The sequence below is a fragment of the Engystomops pustulosus genome, chromosome 4 (assembly GCF_040894005.1).
Source record: "Engystomops pustulosus chromosome 4, aEngPut4.maternal, whole genome shotgun sequence".
Lineage (NCBI taxonomy): Eukaryota > Metazoa > Chordata > Amphibia > Anura > Leptodactylidae > Engystomops > Engystomops pustulosus.
Window position 1 is genome coordinate 131626861 of NC_092414.1, and position 16214 is coordinate 131643074.

At 37.6% G+C, this 16214-nt stretch overlaps 1 protein-coding gene across 1 annotated transcript in view; it reads right to left on the reverse strand.

Annotated features, from left to right (window-relative positions):
* The window catches only part of PLXNA4 (plexin A4), a 467309-nt gene that overhangs the window by 394393 nt on the left and 56702 nt on the right, over positions 1-16214 (reverse strand). The window contains exon 3 of the mRNA XM_072147475.1: positions 2709-2891. Within this exon, the coding sequence (XP_072003576.1) occupies positions 2709-2891 (183 nt within the window). The remainder of the gene's footprint in view (positions 1-2708; positions 2892-16214) is intronic.

Consider the following 16214-nt stretch of genomic DNA (forward strand, 5'->3'; position numbering starts at 1 on the left):
GCCTGTAACCATGACACATATATATACAATGTTGTAACCATGAGACGTATATACAATATTGTAACCATGAGACATATGTAAAGTATTGTAACCATGAGACGTATATACAATATTGTAACCATGAGACATATGTAAAGTATTGTAACCATGAGACATGAATACAATATTGTAACCATGAGACATATGTAAAGTATTGTAACCATGAGACATGAATACAATATTGTAACCATGAGACATATATACAATGTTGTAACCATGACACATATATACAATATTGTAACCATGAGACATATATACAATATTGTAACCATGAGACATATATACAATGTTGTAACCATGAGACATATATACAATATTGTAACCATGAGACATATGTAAAGTATTGTAACCATGAGACATGAATACAATATTGTAACCATGAGACATGAATACAATATTGTAACCATGAGACATATATACAATATTGTAACCATGAGACGTATATACAATATTGTAACCATGAGACATATATACAATATTGTAACCATGAGACATATGTAAAGTATTGTAACCATGAGACATGAATACAATATTGTAACCATGAGACGTATATACAATATTGTAACCATGAGACATATATACAATATTGTAACCATGAGACATGAATACAATATTGTAACCATGAGACATATATACAATGTTAAAGACATGGATAGAGACCATGTACATTATCATGCAGATTCTCCAGATTGTAAAAGTTGGTTAACATGGCTTGGGTTACATTGGGTCCCAAGAAATGGACCGTGACAGCAAGATCTACAACCTATAAGGGACAAATACTGTATATATATATGCAAATAAGCAATACTACAAGATGCTAAGAAATACACAATTTTGCTGACCATGTGTGATAATAGGTCTATCCAAAACAAGCAATAATACTTACAGAAAAGCAATGAAAACCACCAGGATGAAATCAATAAATTTTATTGCATCGCTTGAAAATAGACATGCAATGGAACGTGTGGCTGGGAAAGCCACACGAATGTTAGTTGTCAAGGGGTGGTCCATTAAGAAAGGTGCATAATGACATGTGTGGTGGAGGCTAAGCAGCCTGGCCTCACCCTGCAGTGAATATTGAACCAGACAATGTACTCTTAAGCCCTGTTAGAGCCAATTTAAGATTATAACAATGAACATTGTTTAATGGGCCTGTTATTTTGTTTCGTACCACTATTTGGTTCTATCTTTATAACTGGGTCATTTACCTAGAATGTAATTATACAATTTGTTACAATATTTTAGGGTTAGCATTTGCCAGGTTGCACTTGTGTTCCAACATTTGGGGTATTTCCCAGCTACATGTTTATATGTTCCATTGCATGTCTATTTTATATCTAGTTAATACAATTTATTGCTTTTAATAAAATATGGTGTTTTCTCTGTTTTTCTATAGATATTCTTGACTACAAGATGACCAGAGTTAAAAATTAGCAGGACGGTTCCATATAAAATCAACATCTATAGTTATGGATGGCTCATTGGAAAATTATATCTCTTCATTATGAGATCTGTGGGATTTCAACTTTAGTATCCCAACTAGTCAGCTGACTGAAGGGGCTGTGGTGCACTGCAAAGCTCCATAGATTAGATAGTGGCTGTGGATGGTATTGCAGCTTACTGTGGTTAATAAGACTGGAAGTTGGCTAGACCAGGCAAACCTTCTACCAAAAATATGATGCTGTGGTGGAGAAACAATGAAGCACTTTCTGGAATGCTATAACTTCTCCAGTCAACTGATTAACAAGTGGGGCTGGAAATCAGATACACACCAATATTTTACTGATAAGCATTAAAATCCTAGAAAAATTCCAATAAATGACATCATTCCACACACTAGTACAATTTCGTTTTTTTTCCTTTGTCAATTTCAAAAAGATAAAAAAAAAGAACAAAAGAATTTGATGCATTATTGTAAATTAGCAACACACCACATAAAACGCATGGCTGGTAATAGTGCAGGTCATATAAAAGCTACTTATTGTTGATATGATGTTACAGGGAGTGTCCAGTCTCCTCACGGACCTCTACTTGTTTCCATTTATTGTTAATGTGGATAAAAATCTGTCCATGGTCATGTGATGTCACACAGTGGCACAGCTTATTACAAGATCCCTGATATTAAGAGTCGTTCTCCTATGTGACATCACATGACCATGGACTGGTTTCTATACTCAGCAATTATAGCGAGCAGATACCTGAGAAATCACAAGAAATTGATTTAAAAAGTATATTGGGAAAATCATTACAAAAAGAATAACATTTATTGGCTGAAAACTGGACAACTGGACAATCAAACGAAAAAAGGTTAACTTGCTAGACTGGAGTATAGCATTATTAGATAACAGGATAACTAGAACATCTGTAACCTTCAACTGTATCATGGGATATGCAATGAATCTATGGCAGAACACATTGGGGCAGATTTATCAAGCTGTCTGAAAGTCAGATTATTCTTAGTTGCCTATGGCATCCAATCGAAGCTCCCCTTTAAAATATTCATGAGTACAGGTAAAATGAAAGCTGAGCTGTGGGCAACTAAGAATATTCTGACTTTTAGACAGCTTGATAAATCTGCCCAATTGTTTTTTACGAGTATTTGTACTCCTTAACAGTAAAATATTAAATCACACACTTTGTAAATTACTAAAGGTAAACCATATTCCTACCTTTTTGAGTTTGCCACTTTTGGTTCCCACAAATGCAAGTGAATGATTTTTATACACATAAGCTATAACGGAAGTCATCCTGTCTCGATCCTCTGTGAAGACAGGGTACCCTCGAACCATTTCAGATACTCCCAGGGGGGCATTCATGTCCAAACCACAAAAATCATCAGCAATTGTTATGAGCTGGAAGAAGAGAGAATAAGAAATACAAATGTTATTAAAAGCTTGAGAATAATAAAATGAGGGAACATAGCAAAAGCATTTAACACGTCTAAACCTATTATGTAGTGTTATTTGTAACTATAGGGGGTTTTAATACATCTTTAATGGGGTGTTACCATTTCGGCAAATTATGGTATTGTTTGTATAATGAAAAAATAACACAAATTTCCTATATACTTTCTGTATCAATTCCTCACAGTTTACATTGATGTCAATGGTATTTTTTATTGATACGTTAAACCTCTGTTCTTTTTTTTAATGGAATGGAGGGTTGAAAGGTAATGTGAACTCAGCCTTACCCAAAATTGTGGCACGCAATCAACTACATCATAGTTTAATGTATGACTAAACCAATGCAAAATTATGAATGTGTTCAACAGTTCTCATTTTCAACAAAAAAATCCCTTTACATAAAAATGAATAGAAACAACTAACCGACCAAAAATAGCTTCATAAGGATGAATGGAGGATGTGTCACTTCTACTGACTTGTCCATAAAATAAGACTTCTACAGTCAGGGACATGTGTGAATATTTACCACCGTTTCTATGATGTGCCCCTAAACATTGCAACACTGTCCTATCATCTCCACCAGTGTCACAGTGTGCAGAGACAGAACCTATTTGAAATCGTAATGGACACTCCCAGTTGTCAATGCATTCACACACTTGAGGAAGGAATGACAGGGATACAATGTAAAGTTCTAAGGAAATAATGCACCAGAAGTGGTCGGTACACATGCGTACTAAAACAGAAGAATAGTGAGACTTCTTGGCATTTTTATAAAGCAGTGTTACATTACTGAATGTGTGCAAAGCATGATGGGAAAAGCTAAAAGCAAAATCAAGCTGAAAAGCTATAAAGAAAATAGATTGAGGCGATTGTATGTGCTCGCACTCTATCTACAAACCACTCCCAAGCACATTGAATAGATTACTGCTTTTACAGTCTGGATTTGTGCAGAGAAGGCGTTAGAATTGAAGTATGTTTTGTCTTTCGGGATTCTGCTGTCATTTGATTTCAAGAAATAAATAAATCAAAAGGCTGGTGGAAAGCTTGTGGGATGGCAGTCTTCGAGGGCAGAATACTAACAACTCTGTCTTGGGATGTACAACCTGTGATATTAATGCTGCTCCGTGAGAAAGCGGAGTTGATATCTAACCGACTCTTCTATCTTATATAGCTTTGATACACATTTTCTATAAGGTTTTAGAAGGCAACTTATCTATCAAAACTTATTCAGAGATTAAAGTTTACCAAACCAATGAGTAATGGAGGAGACAGAGTCTAGCTACCTAGAACCCTGGCATGATACCATTGTCTATGGGTGATGTCCTCTCAGCACATGATATGTTTTGGTTACTTTATTTTATACCATAAGTTTCCGATGCAAACTCAGTATAAAACGTGTGACAGTTTTCTGGTGGTTTAGTGTAGTACCTTGGTAAAACTGTCACATACATCTGAATCGAAAATGTGACTGGCGGCTTTAGCAAAATTCTAGTGCTGTATTCTCATTACTTTGACAGTCTGGAAAAAGAGATTGGTACAACAGCTGAAAAAAGTTCTACATTGTAGGGGCAATGAACCTCTGCTGCATGTATCTGCCCCTAGGGACTCACACACCAGGAATATTGCCTTCACTGTATGAATAACAATTGTGTTCATCTCAGCTTTTAGACTTATGCACATTTTCTTGAGCTTCTTTCCAAATGGATGTTGACATCATTTCATGAGCTGGTCTTTTACAGTTGTTTATGTGGACAGAGTAGGCATACTAAGCAGCGGATCCCTCTGTCCCAGTATATTCTGGGAATTCCTGGCAGATTCCTGAGATTGGTAGCAAATATTAAAAAAATAACTGCTCCTGAGCCTTTATCTTATATATAGTTATATAAGTTTACTTAAAGGGAACCTGTCACCAGGAGAGCCATTTTTAGCACTCCCCCAGTCCCCACAGAGCATAGTACATACGCTGCCAAAGTGTTTTTGTATAAAAAATTGGTTTTACAGAAAAAAAAGATCTGTTATATTGTACCTTTCATTAGCATCTGCTGTGGGACTAGGCAGTTGCCTTTTGGGAGGGGCTGGAAAGGAGCAGTTCCCCCCACCCTTGGGAAACATGTGACCTTTTCAAATATATGAATAACTCCCCTCACTCGGGATTGGCTGTAGAGGAGCAGGGGGCGTCGCTAAGCCAAGTGATGGGTGTTTTCATATATTTGAAAAGGTCACATGGAGAAGCTGTTCCCCAAGGGTGGGAGGGGAACTGTATTATCGTATATATAATCGTCGGGAAGTCACTTTTTTGCGCAAAAGTATTGCGGATCATTTATAATGTGTTTGCGCCACAAAGAACAGATGTTTCCGACTATCCCGACTGGGTCTGGCCTATATTTTCCACATCATCCGCCACATTTATGTTGAGTTTGTCAGCTTTTTTAGGTGCAATTTTTGGCACAGAACAGACCAGGAAAAAAATGGTCTGAAATCAAAAGAAAAACAGGCGCAGCACATGTAAGATTTTGGCGCTCATCTCATTTGTGTCAGCATTTTTATGGCGCCCGTTCCGTATGGGCATTAATTACTTACAGCCGTGCGCTACTTTAATACATTGGGCTATGCTTTCCGGCGTCGGATCTCAGATGCCGACTGTTGAGGTTGCGACAGAATTAATTAATCCCCCCCCCCCCCCACTGAGTCACTAAGATTGAAGAAACCTACAGTCAATTGCTGAAATGTCTGCTTACAATGACACAAGATCATATAAGTATAATATATAAATATACATTGTACACAAGGTGATTAATGCAGGGGATGGATTTGGCATCTACAGTGAAGTCAGCTCCAATTAGCATAGCAGGAAGTTTATTGCTTCCTGCTGTGCCATTGCACATGAGGTATCCCATATCTCACCGTTATCTGAAGCAGCAGTAAAGTTCCACTGAATGTGTCTTGGGCCGATCCCTACCATACAGTACATAACAATATTTCAGCCCAGAGAAGTGAGCACTGATGCGGACATGAACATATAGCGCCTTCTTACCTTCATGAATGCTACAATACAAGTTTAATTAAAATTTTGATTACAGGCAAGTTATAGGGGATAATAATCTTATGGATGGTGGTCTGAATACTGGGGCACCCACCAATCATGAAAACTGGGATCTGGTTAAATCTCATTTATGGCACATCCACGTGCTCAGCTATGTCTGGCCATACCATAGACATTGGCGTAGATTTATCAAACTCTAAAGCCTCTAAAGCCTCCATCCAGTGTTCTATTACAAGAGAGGACATCAAGTGTCTTAATTGTGCCAAGAGCACTGCATTAGTGTGGTCTTATGCAGAATCATTTAGATACAGATCACTGTTCTATTATGTAGTTCTATAGATAACTTTTCTATCATTCTGTATGAAAAACAATTAAAGGCCACTTTAATTAATTCCCTAACATTATGAACAAGAACCTGTGGTCCCATCCCATTTAATGTTGGTAGCCTATATTTCATGATGTGTAACTTAATTAGAATATATAAATATATCCAAGGTTAATACAAGGATCTGGATAAATTCATTAATATATTTTCCTCCAGGAGTGAAACAGGGATGGAACATCCATTGGGACTTGATACCTTTTGTTTTATCATACAAAGGAGTACCACTATTTTGGGAAGAATAATACTGCTAAAACCATTACTAGGGCTAGTTTAGATGGCAGGCATTATATTCTGTTTTAGACCTTGCTCAGCTCCCTTCTCCATCTTGAGCCATACAAACAGTAGATCACCGTGTTGCTTTATGAAGGTTGAAAACAATGAAATTACTGTAGGAACCTAACAGTAATGGGAATAGATAAAGGAACTCACAGGGCAGGAGGGCATGTTCTCGACACTGCCCTAATACATTACCAGACTCAAATGTACATATGTATAAACTTTAATTCCAAATTGGAATAAAGGGGCAACAATAGCAGAGACTCTTTTTCAATTTGTCAGTTTTTGTTTCCAGGCATTCATTTTCTTCTACATCTATGTGGCTGACATACTGTAAGTATTAAAGTCTTTTTACCGTCACTGTGATGATCTGGATCCTCATAAATCAACATAGCAAGAATTTATGAGGAAGCGCAAGTACTTTGATTCTCCTCCTACACAGGCCTTAAATTTACAAATAATATGAGGCAGGCTTTTGTCATCTGGCAGGGTATACATAAGCAGCATTTCTTCCATTAACCTCACATAGGCACGCATGTCAAATGTTTTCCTAGAAACTACAATTTAGTTATCTACATTAAGCTCCATCAGAAAGTGCAGCTCTTCATTCTAATGGTAGCCACAAACTGATGCTCGGTTAACACTGTCACATTAATGGCTATTAGCAGAGTGAGCAGTGGAAATGAGTATGAGTGCAACGCCTACAGCCGTATAAGATGAAGACGATCATCAGCAAATACATCTAAAGTAACAGTGTGATTACACATAACGGCATGAAAAGTCCCAGGAACCACTTAATGTTACCTGAGCAGCAGTTGGGATCCAAGATGCAGCACATAACATCATCCTCTATTCTAGAGTATTAATTGTATTCATATTACCCATAGAGAAGTGATGCTATTGATTTAACACTTTTCACTACAGCATTTTAGAAAATGGTCTCTTTCTTGGAAACCACAAAATCACCCAAGCCTATTAAAATATGGATAATGCTTTGATGAATGTAGAGCTTTCTGTGAAATGGATAAGCAATGGGTGCTATGCTACAGTCTTCCACTGCCAGGCCCAGTCTCTATGCCTTGTTAGGGCATAATCAAAGCATAGAGAATGCCCCCCCCCTCTATGTGTCAAAAAAGACAGCCTTTCTGTAATTCTGGTGGATTCAGAGCTTACTGTACTGTCCACTCCTCTACAGCAGCCATGTTTTGCTGGAGGCATGAGCATGGTTATCACTATAGCGACTTTTTGTGACTGTTGAAAACAACACTCATAGCATTAGACACTAGCAGCAGATTTATCAATGGTCAAAGCCACTTTAAGAAATCTGACTGCAGTAGAATAGAACTGTCTTACAGAGGACCTGCCACCCTGAAAAACAGCACTAGTGCTAAAACAAACGCACTGGAACAAAAACAACAAATGTACACTGGAAATGCCAGACTGCTCTCAAAGCGGTCCAGTGTATTCATGAGGGGGCGGGATTGGGATTAGAGAAGGTGACTGCCGAATGACGCTTGGCAGTCTCTACTGGCCTATGGAGCAAGCATCGTGGTCCGAAGAGGAGGCAGCGCCTCGGACCGCCCCCTCATGCATACGCCAGACTGCTTTAAGAGCAGTCTGGAGTTTCCAGTGTACAGCGCAGTGTTTGTTAGCATTACATTGTAACACTGCTGCCATTGTTTTAGAGCTAGGAGCGGCTTACCTTGCGGCAGCTCCTAGTGACGTTTTTCAGGGCAACAGGTCCAGGCCAATCTAATGATAAATTACCCCCAATGAGTACAGGCATCAGTAGGTTGCAAACATCACTTCATTATTATGTAGAAGGGCCCAACTACAATTTTGCAATAGGTCTTTTCTAGTCACCAGAGAGGACCCCATGTCACTCAGCTATTTCCTGTTGTCTTGTGGAAATGCTGTTGCACTTATCAGTTGCACCACTAATCACTCAGCTCAGTTCCAATGGCTCAGTTACTAACATCTGCTCCTTAGTTTCGGTGTGACAGGATCCCTTTAAAATTCTGTATACCTTATTTCTAAGGCTAGTTTTATATTGGCGTTGGTGCTATACTTCCATTGTGCGACCGTTGCTTTTTCGCTCTAAAACAATGGCTTTGTGAGGCATCTGTGGAAATCACTGAACCACGGAGATGAAAAACAATGCAAATATGAAAGAGCCCTATGACTGGCTACATTTCTTTTTATAAATTCTGTTTTCCATATTTTATTAGAAAGTTTACATCATTTTGGCACACACAGATACGTAGATTAATGTAAATGTAGCTAAGCTTTGTTGAAACCAGATTCAGACAGATCCAGTTAATATTCATGGCTGAAAACATATCTTTGTGTTTTGACTTATCATATGTTTTCTTCTTCTATTATTCCTTAACAAAAGTCCAGGATTCCAGATGCTTATAGACAGAGCTGTAAATGCTGTATTTAAACATTGATGAGTCATTTAGTAATTAAATTAATGTCTCCCAAGCTTCAACTTGGAACAGTCCTTCCTTTTACATGTTTCTATTGTTGAATTTGTGACATTGAACACAAGCCTTTAGGGAAATAATTAGAATCCGGGTGGTTGCAATAATAAAATTATATGCTTGCTGGGCTGACCTCCCAATCAGTCATCCTGATTCTTGTATGTCATTTCCTCATTAGCAGAAATAAATTGGATTTTAAGAGACCACTCTTTCTCACTTATTATATCTGGAAAACCTTGCACAAACAAGTCACTGCATTTGTCTGCAGGATTCTTAGTGAACACCAGATGCTACAGCTCTCTTTACTTGATAATAGAAGGGGACTGCATTTTAGCCTTTCCTTATTAATATGCCCATTAATGTATCCAAGCCATAGACCGTAAGTGCCTCAGTGATAATTTATACTTTATGATAAGATTTATGCCACAATTTAGCAAACTTGTAGAATCATTACAATCTTTGGTATTTATATGTTTTATCAATATAGGACCAGTGGTTATGAAGTTTTCAAAAAGCTCATCGACTTTATTGAGGGACATATATGGATAACATGGCAAGTAAAGACAAACTATTGATACTCTGGCTTCCCTACCAGCTAAGCTGCCCAGCAGTATGCAACTGGTCCATTGTGATGTATTACCAATGGTGTCTATAGGGAAATGCAATACAATAGACTGAGTAAGACCAGGTTCTCAGCCATTTTTAGGACCACTGTATAATTGAAAACACAAATGGGGACATTTACTAAGGGCTTTGTGCCACTTTGCGATGCACTTCAGTCGGACTGTGCCCGTTCTCCAATGTTAAAATGGCTTGCACAGGTATTTAAGTAGTGGGTGCACTGCGACACACACGACCCTTTTTGTGGCACAGCTGTGCTGGTTTCCACTCAACACAGTTTAGGTGGTGTGCCTTCACACGATCCAACTGACTCAGACTGAGCGCAGGATTTCACTTTCAAATTGTGATGCAAGTCCTAGCCCTAAGATGCACCACTAAAAAGATGGTGAACTCTGTTGGACCTGAGTGGGGTAGCGACACATGCACGATTTCGGGCACACTACACTATCTTAGTGAATGCACTTTCTTTTCTTAGACAATGCACTGGAGTTAAATTCTGTGAACTCCAGTGACAGGGTAAGTAAATGTGCCCCATAGTGCTCATTACCAATCGCATGCGTTTCAGTTGAAAAGCATATAGGATCAGGACAAGCCCCTCCCTGTTCTGATTGAATTGTGTTTGAAAACGTAATTCAATAGGAACATATGAACACTAGTACATGGGAAATTAGCAGAGGGGACCTTTGACCTTGACATTTTCTCTTTGTTATATTTGTACATGGGTGCTATATAGTCATTGTTCACTTTAATATAAGAAGAAACTGAAAATAATGTTTATTAAAATAGATTTCTTGACACTTAACTTTCATAATCGTTATAGGCAGAATATACTAAAACTGGGAATGGACAATGAAGAGATATGCTCTTGTAAATTAGATAAAGAAGTATTCATATTCCAAGGTACATTTTTATGGTATACAATGGATTAGATTTTTTAACAAAGAATCAATGTGCATTTTTCCTATCTCTAACTTACTATAGACATTGGAAACAGTGGTAAAATTTGTCCCAATGACTCATTCAGACAACCATTTTGTGGGCCATGATCTGATCGCATGATTTGCAACGGTCCCATAGGCTTCTATGGCTCCCATTGATGGTGCAGTGATCACACGGTGTGTCACGGTATCGTCACCGAGTAGGCCATTTGTCTAAAGAGCAGTCATCCCTCTCACCTCCTCCTCCCACCCCTGTGTTCTGGCGAGTAACTGGTTGTCTGAATGTACCCTAATACTGTATGTGGATTTCTATATGTAATTAGTGTTCCAATGAGATAGGGTCAGTCTCAATGGATAAAATCTCTATAAGGCCCAACAAAATACTATATAATCTATAAAACATTAAGGAAAATCAGCTTTTCTTTCCATGCTTTACTGAGTATTACTTTATTACATTTTTAAATAGGGATTTTAGGAAAGATTTATATTATAAGTAAGTCTTATGAGACGCCAGATTTATCACGGTGTCCGATGCTCCATGATAAACCAGGAGCACTTTAAAACTATCTTGTCGTACTTTGCATCTTCTATTAGTTGACACCAAAAAAACTGTACTTCTGCTGAATTTTTGGCACATTGATTTTTTTTACACAAAGCATTAACCCATTTTGTTGCAAATTATGACAGTTGTAAACAGATTTATAAATCTGCCGCATTATTTACCAAAAAATTGTGTCTACTGCTTAGTCTGACTTTCTTCCACTCTTCTACTATGTCCTTTATTTTTTTCCTTGAACTTTTCATTTATTCATCCCCTTCACTATATTTTGCAGCCTTCTAGAAAACAGGAAAGCCTTGAATACAGTAATTTAATTGTCAAATCTTGATCCCTTGTTGGAAATGTAGGAGCAGTGCACTTGTTGTTCCATTTATTGGACCAGCGTACGATTCATACGGACAAGGCATCATTAGAGAATACTGTTAGGAACCAGAAAGGTGAAACCTTCTCATCTTAACACTCAGCTCCCTGTTAAATTATATTATATGTATTTTTCTTCTACAGAACAATTTTCCTTTTCTCCAACTACTCTCAAATCCCCTTTTGCTCTGACTTCTATCACTGCCCATGCTTGACTAGCAAATGGAGTTTTGTGTCTTATGCTGGAACAGAATAACAAGTTTAATTCATGTAGTTTTGTTAATTTCACAGAACGTTGGCAAAGTAGAACTCTATAATAATTTTACCTGCTCTAACATCATTCAAATACTATGGAAAATTAGAAAATGAGCTTGTATTTAAGTTACAAAGCCACCTGCTGTACTGTGGCCAGACTTCTGCTGTCATACGGACAGTCATCTGGAGTTATTAAACTTTTGTAACATATTAATTGTGATATGACTGAATGGAAGGACTTTAATAGTCCACTAGGCTCTGTTCACATTAGGCAAGAGCCTACATCACCGATAAGCTTTGTTTAAAACTATGTTTACCAGATGTTATATTGATGTACTGGATTCCTTTTTGTGGAATAATGAATTTTACTATGGTATTTCATACCACAGAAAAAGTTATATTGATGTATTCCAAGCACACAAAGGCAAAATGAAGCTCTGTCAAACGTATGTTTTTCTTGTAGAAAGGAGCTGTATATGTGCCAAAAATCCTATCCCCCGCAGTCATACGCTGCTTAAAGAAAAGTTCTTACCTAGCCCTGCACTACATTTATCAGAAAATAAGCCAAATACTTGAATGTTAAAGTTTTTTTGCTCTGTAGAAGTACAGAGATAATAGTATGTGAATCCATTTTCAAATATTATTTATCATCCTTGTGGAAGTGAAATAAGAATTTGAAATTCAATATCATGAATTACTGAACTGCTGTAGAGTGTGTAACCTTTAATCCACCAGTAGGGGTAGCGTCATGTGGTACAGTAATACATCTTGAGCTGACACCGAATGATAACAGTTCTATTCTGCTTTAAAAACCTGGATATATATCAGCACATTATACTGCGCCAAGCAATGAAAATAATGTGGATGACCTTTCAATGATAACTGTTATTTAGCAACGCTTGTACCCAGTAAATCTTACCTACCCAGGACCTATTAATGTGTAGGCTAAGCCGAACCCTGGTTTTACAGAGCGGTGTAAAAGAAAGGTTTTGTTATACTATTCTATTTGCTTTAGTTTCTATTATAAAAAATCTTATGACTCTATTCCTGACTTCTATCCTGAACGTGTCCTCCCATAGTATGCTTCTGCCTCATTCTTCAGTTTTGTTGCTGACTTTGATCCATCTCACCTTCAAGCTTGTTGATGACCATTGACCTTATGCTGCCAATCTTAGAACTGGGAGTTAAGAATCTGACAAATTCTTAAGACACCCCAGTTGAGACGCAATCAAACCAATTGTGATTTAGAAGCTTAATTTCTCTGTTAACAGTAATAATTCTGAAGTAACTTGCCATAGTCAACCAACCAGATCACAGCCTCTTTAAATAATGCAAACCAGCTCCTGTAACCAGTAGCCCAAACCTCACCAAAGCAATAGGACCCTTACCTTCACTTCTACATTAGTGATCCTTCAAACTGGATTTTATAGAGGTGCACATATGTAGTATATGAACCAATAGTATTGCGTGGTGCTGCACCTTCTCTCCTATGAGCTATCCATAACGGTCCTAGATGGATCCAGCAAACTTCCACTATATTCTACTGGATTACTATGTAGTATATGACATTTAGATGGCTGAATCAAAGGCTTCCTTTAAACATACAGCCCTATATCTAACCAATCCCTCTCAATGTGCCCCATTCATTATCTAATAAGTACTTCATTTGCAAAAAGTGAGTTAAATAAGAAGCAAATGTGTTTTCTCTCATCACGCCAATGCTCTTATACCACGCTCATGGTGCCAGCCTTTTACATTGCACTTACAGTGCATTATGGGTCATTATAATCATTGTCTGCATTCAGCTTCCTGTCATTAGCAATACATCAATGTCTATGCAAAATGATATATTAACATTTTTAGTGCTTCCTGGGCTATTCTGAAATAGCTTTTCATCAATGTGGAGAGTAGTTTATCCATTCATCATTAGCACATGAAGTGTATGGACAGATATCTTAAGTACGTCTTGATGTGACCTTGATAACCCCAGGGAAACACACAAGTCAGAGGTGATAATCTGATCTGCCAGAAAATTGACAGTAGATAAGCTAAACAAGTATCCTAAATAGTGATACCCCCTTTCTGCCAGAGGGGACTATCTGTAAGTGATTGTCAAATCTTCTCCCCTCTTGGGAGCTTAACTATTCCTGTGAAGAAATGATAAATCTGGCGGCTTCATTAAATGGGCAGCGGCATTGGGAAATTATCTTTGATTTCTTACTTATGCATGTTTTATTCTGTAACTAAACCTCAGGCAAAGTCTGCTTGGCTTACTCATCTTATAAGATCCTATCCCTGCTCCCTATCATTGTATCTCCTGACTTGCTTGTCCTCTCATGGGCAATGAACAATACCAGGAAGGTTTTGCTTCAGCAGACACTATTGATTGTGAAAGGATTTATAAACTTAGATACATGTATTCCTATCCAGAGTCACAATTAGCTCAATTATATCTTATGGCAAAAAGAAAACTGAGCCTAAAACACCAGCACTGCTATATGCATGTGTCTACAATACATCATGTATTATGCATTTCAAGAAGTCAAACTTTCCTAGGTCCTAAATTCTGTTCTCATACTACATATTACAAACACTGTTTGACAGTCCCCTATTTACCAAAGGGTTTACTTACTAACACATTAAGGGGGGTCCACTGAAAACAGAGTTATACACCTCCCACTAAACTACATGCAGAAAGGTCTTACGCTCTCTTATGGTCAACATTTGCATTTACATGATAAATACATATCTTGTTGGCCTATCAACAAATCCAATCTCATTGAAATGCTTAAAGGGACACCTTTAGCAGGTTTTCCCCACTAAATTACTAGACCCTTCATTCACGGTATGAAATGTCCTATATTGCATGTTAAATCTCACCCATTTAGCCATTAAATATTGCCATATGAAAAGAAGCATAGAAGAGTCACTATTTGCCAGAGAGGAGTCACTAAGGGGGGGGGGGGGCTCTTCAGACACTGCTCTCTTTGGCTCTATGGAGATATGGTAAATTACAGACACGGGTGGGAATGCAAGCTGCAGATAAACATCCATTTCCAGATCATTTCTCAAAATGCCTGTATCTCCTACTATGTAGCTCAAAGAGCCACATTCTCTGGTTCTCAAAGACGAAAAACATCTGAAAGAAAATAATCTTATCTTTAGCATGACACCAAAAGCATGTTTCTAGGTACTATAGAACCAAAGCTGAATTTAGGCTTCCCTACATATTACTCTTCTCGGCTTATTTTCACATGACTTCGCAGGTAAACAGTTTTCACAAAAAAAACGGAATTCTAGAAAGGACATTTTACACCCTACCTGAGGGGGCTAAAGGTTTATTATGGTAATATCTATTGATGGTGTTCCTTTAAACTTTCTTACAAGCAGGACAGTGTAACATAGCAAATATTTGATAACTTGCAGTACATTGGAACAGTTACAGGTGGGAGAATAATAAATCAGGATTTGTGAAGGCAGTTTTCTGTTATTACAATTCAACCAGATTTGGGCATTTCTTGCTGAATGCATCTATTTTTCTGCTTTGCGCCTCTGTAGTACTTTGCAATGGATATCTCATACTTCAGGGGGATAAGCAAAGTATACATTTTACTCTATTTTCATGCAAATGTTATCTAAACCTCTTGTGCTCATGTATCCTAAGAGAGAAAAAAGGATTCACCGCTTGATGGTTCTACATAAAGCAGATATATATACATTGCTTACAATAATAATCCCTGATAACAACACTGATTCAATAGAAAAAAGGAAAAAGAAATAAAATTTTTTAAATCTAATAATAAAATACAAATCCACCGAATATGAACTTTCTTGTTTCCATCTATATGCCAAATGCTAATAAATAATACAACTATCTAATATTGGGTCATAAATCTGGTGCAGTTTGGCAATTTGGCACGCGTTATACTCAGTGGGCTACCTTGACCTGTAGTGGATATTCTAGCAACACCCACCTAACAATAGGGAGCCTAGTTGATATATTATTGTATCGCGCTTGTAAGAACTAATTGCTCAGGAACTCTGGGGCTATAGAATAGCAATTGTGCTGAGACATTAATAAATGAGTTGGAGTTAGTGGAGATGGTGTATAAAGAATGAAGCTAGCCTACATATTAGATTAATGTAGACTGAAGTTCCCCAAATGTCAGAAAAGACAGGGATCAATCTGTAGGATTTTCATTTCCAAATAATTTTTAACGAAGATAAGCCAGAGGTAGCAGATTTGTTGATCAGAACACATGGCTTCTCAGACTAGCTGAGGGTATATGTATACAGTATGGGCTCTTGGGATAGTTAAAGGGGTACTCCCATTACAGCAAATTAATGTCAAT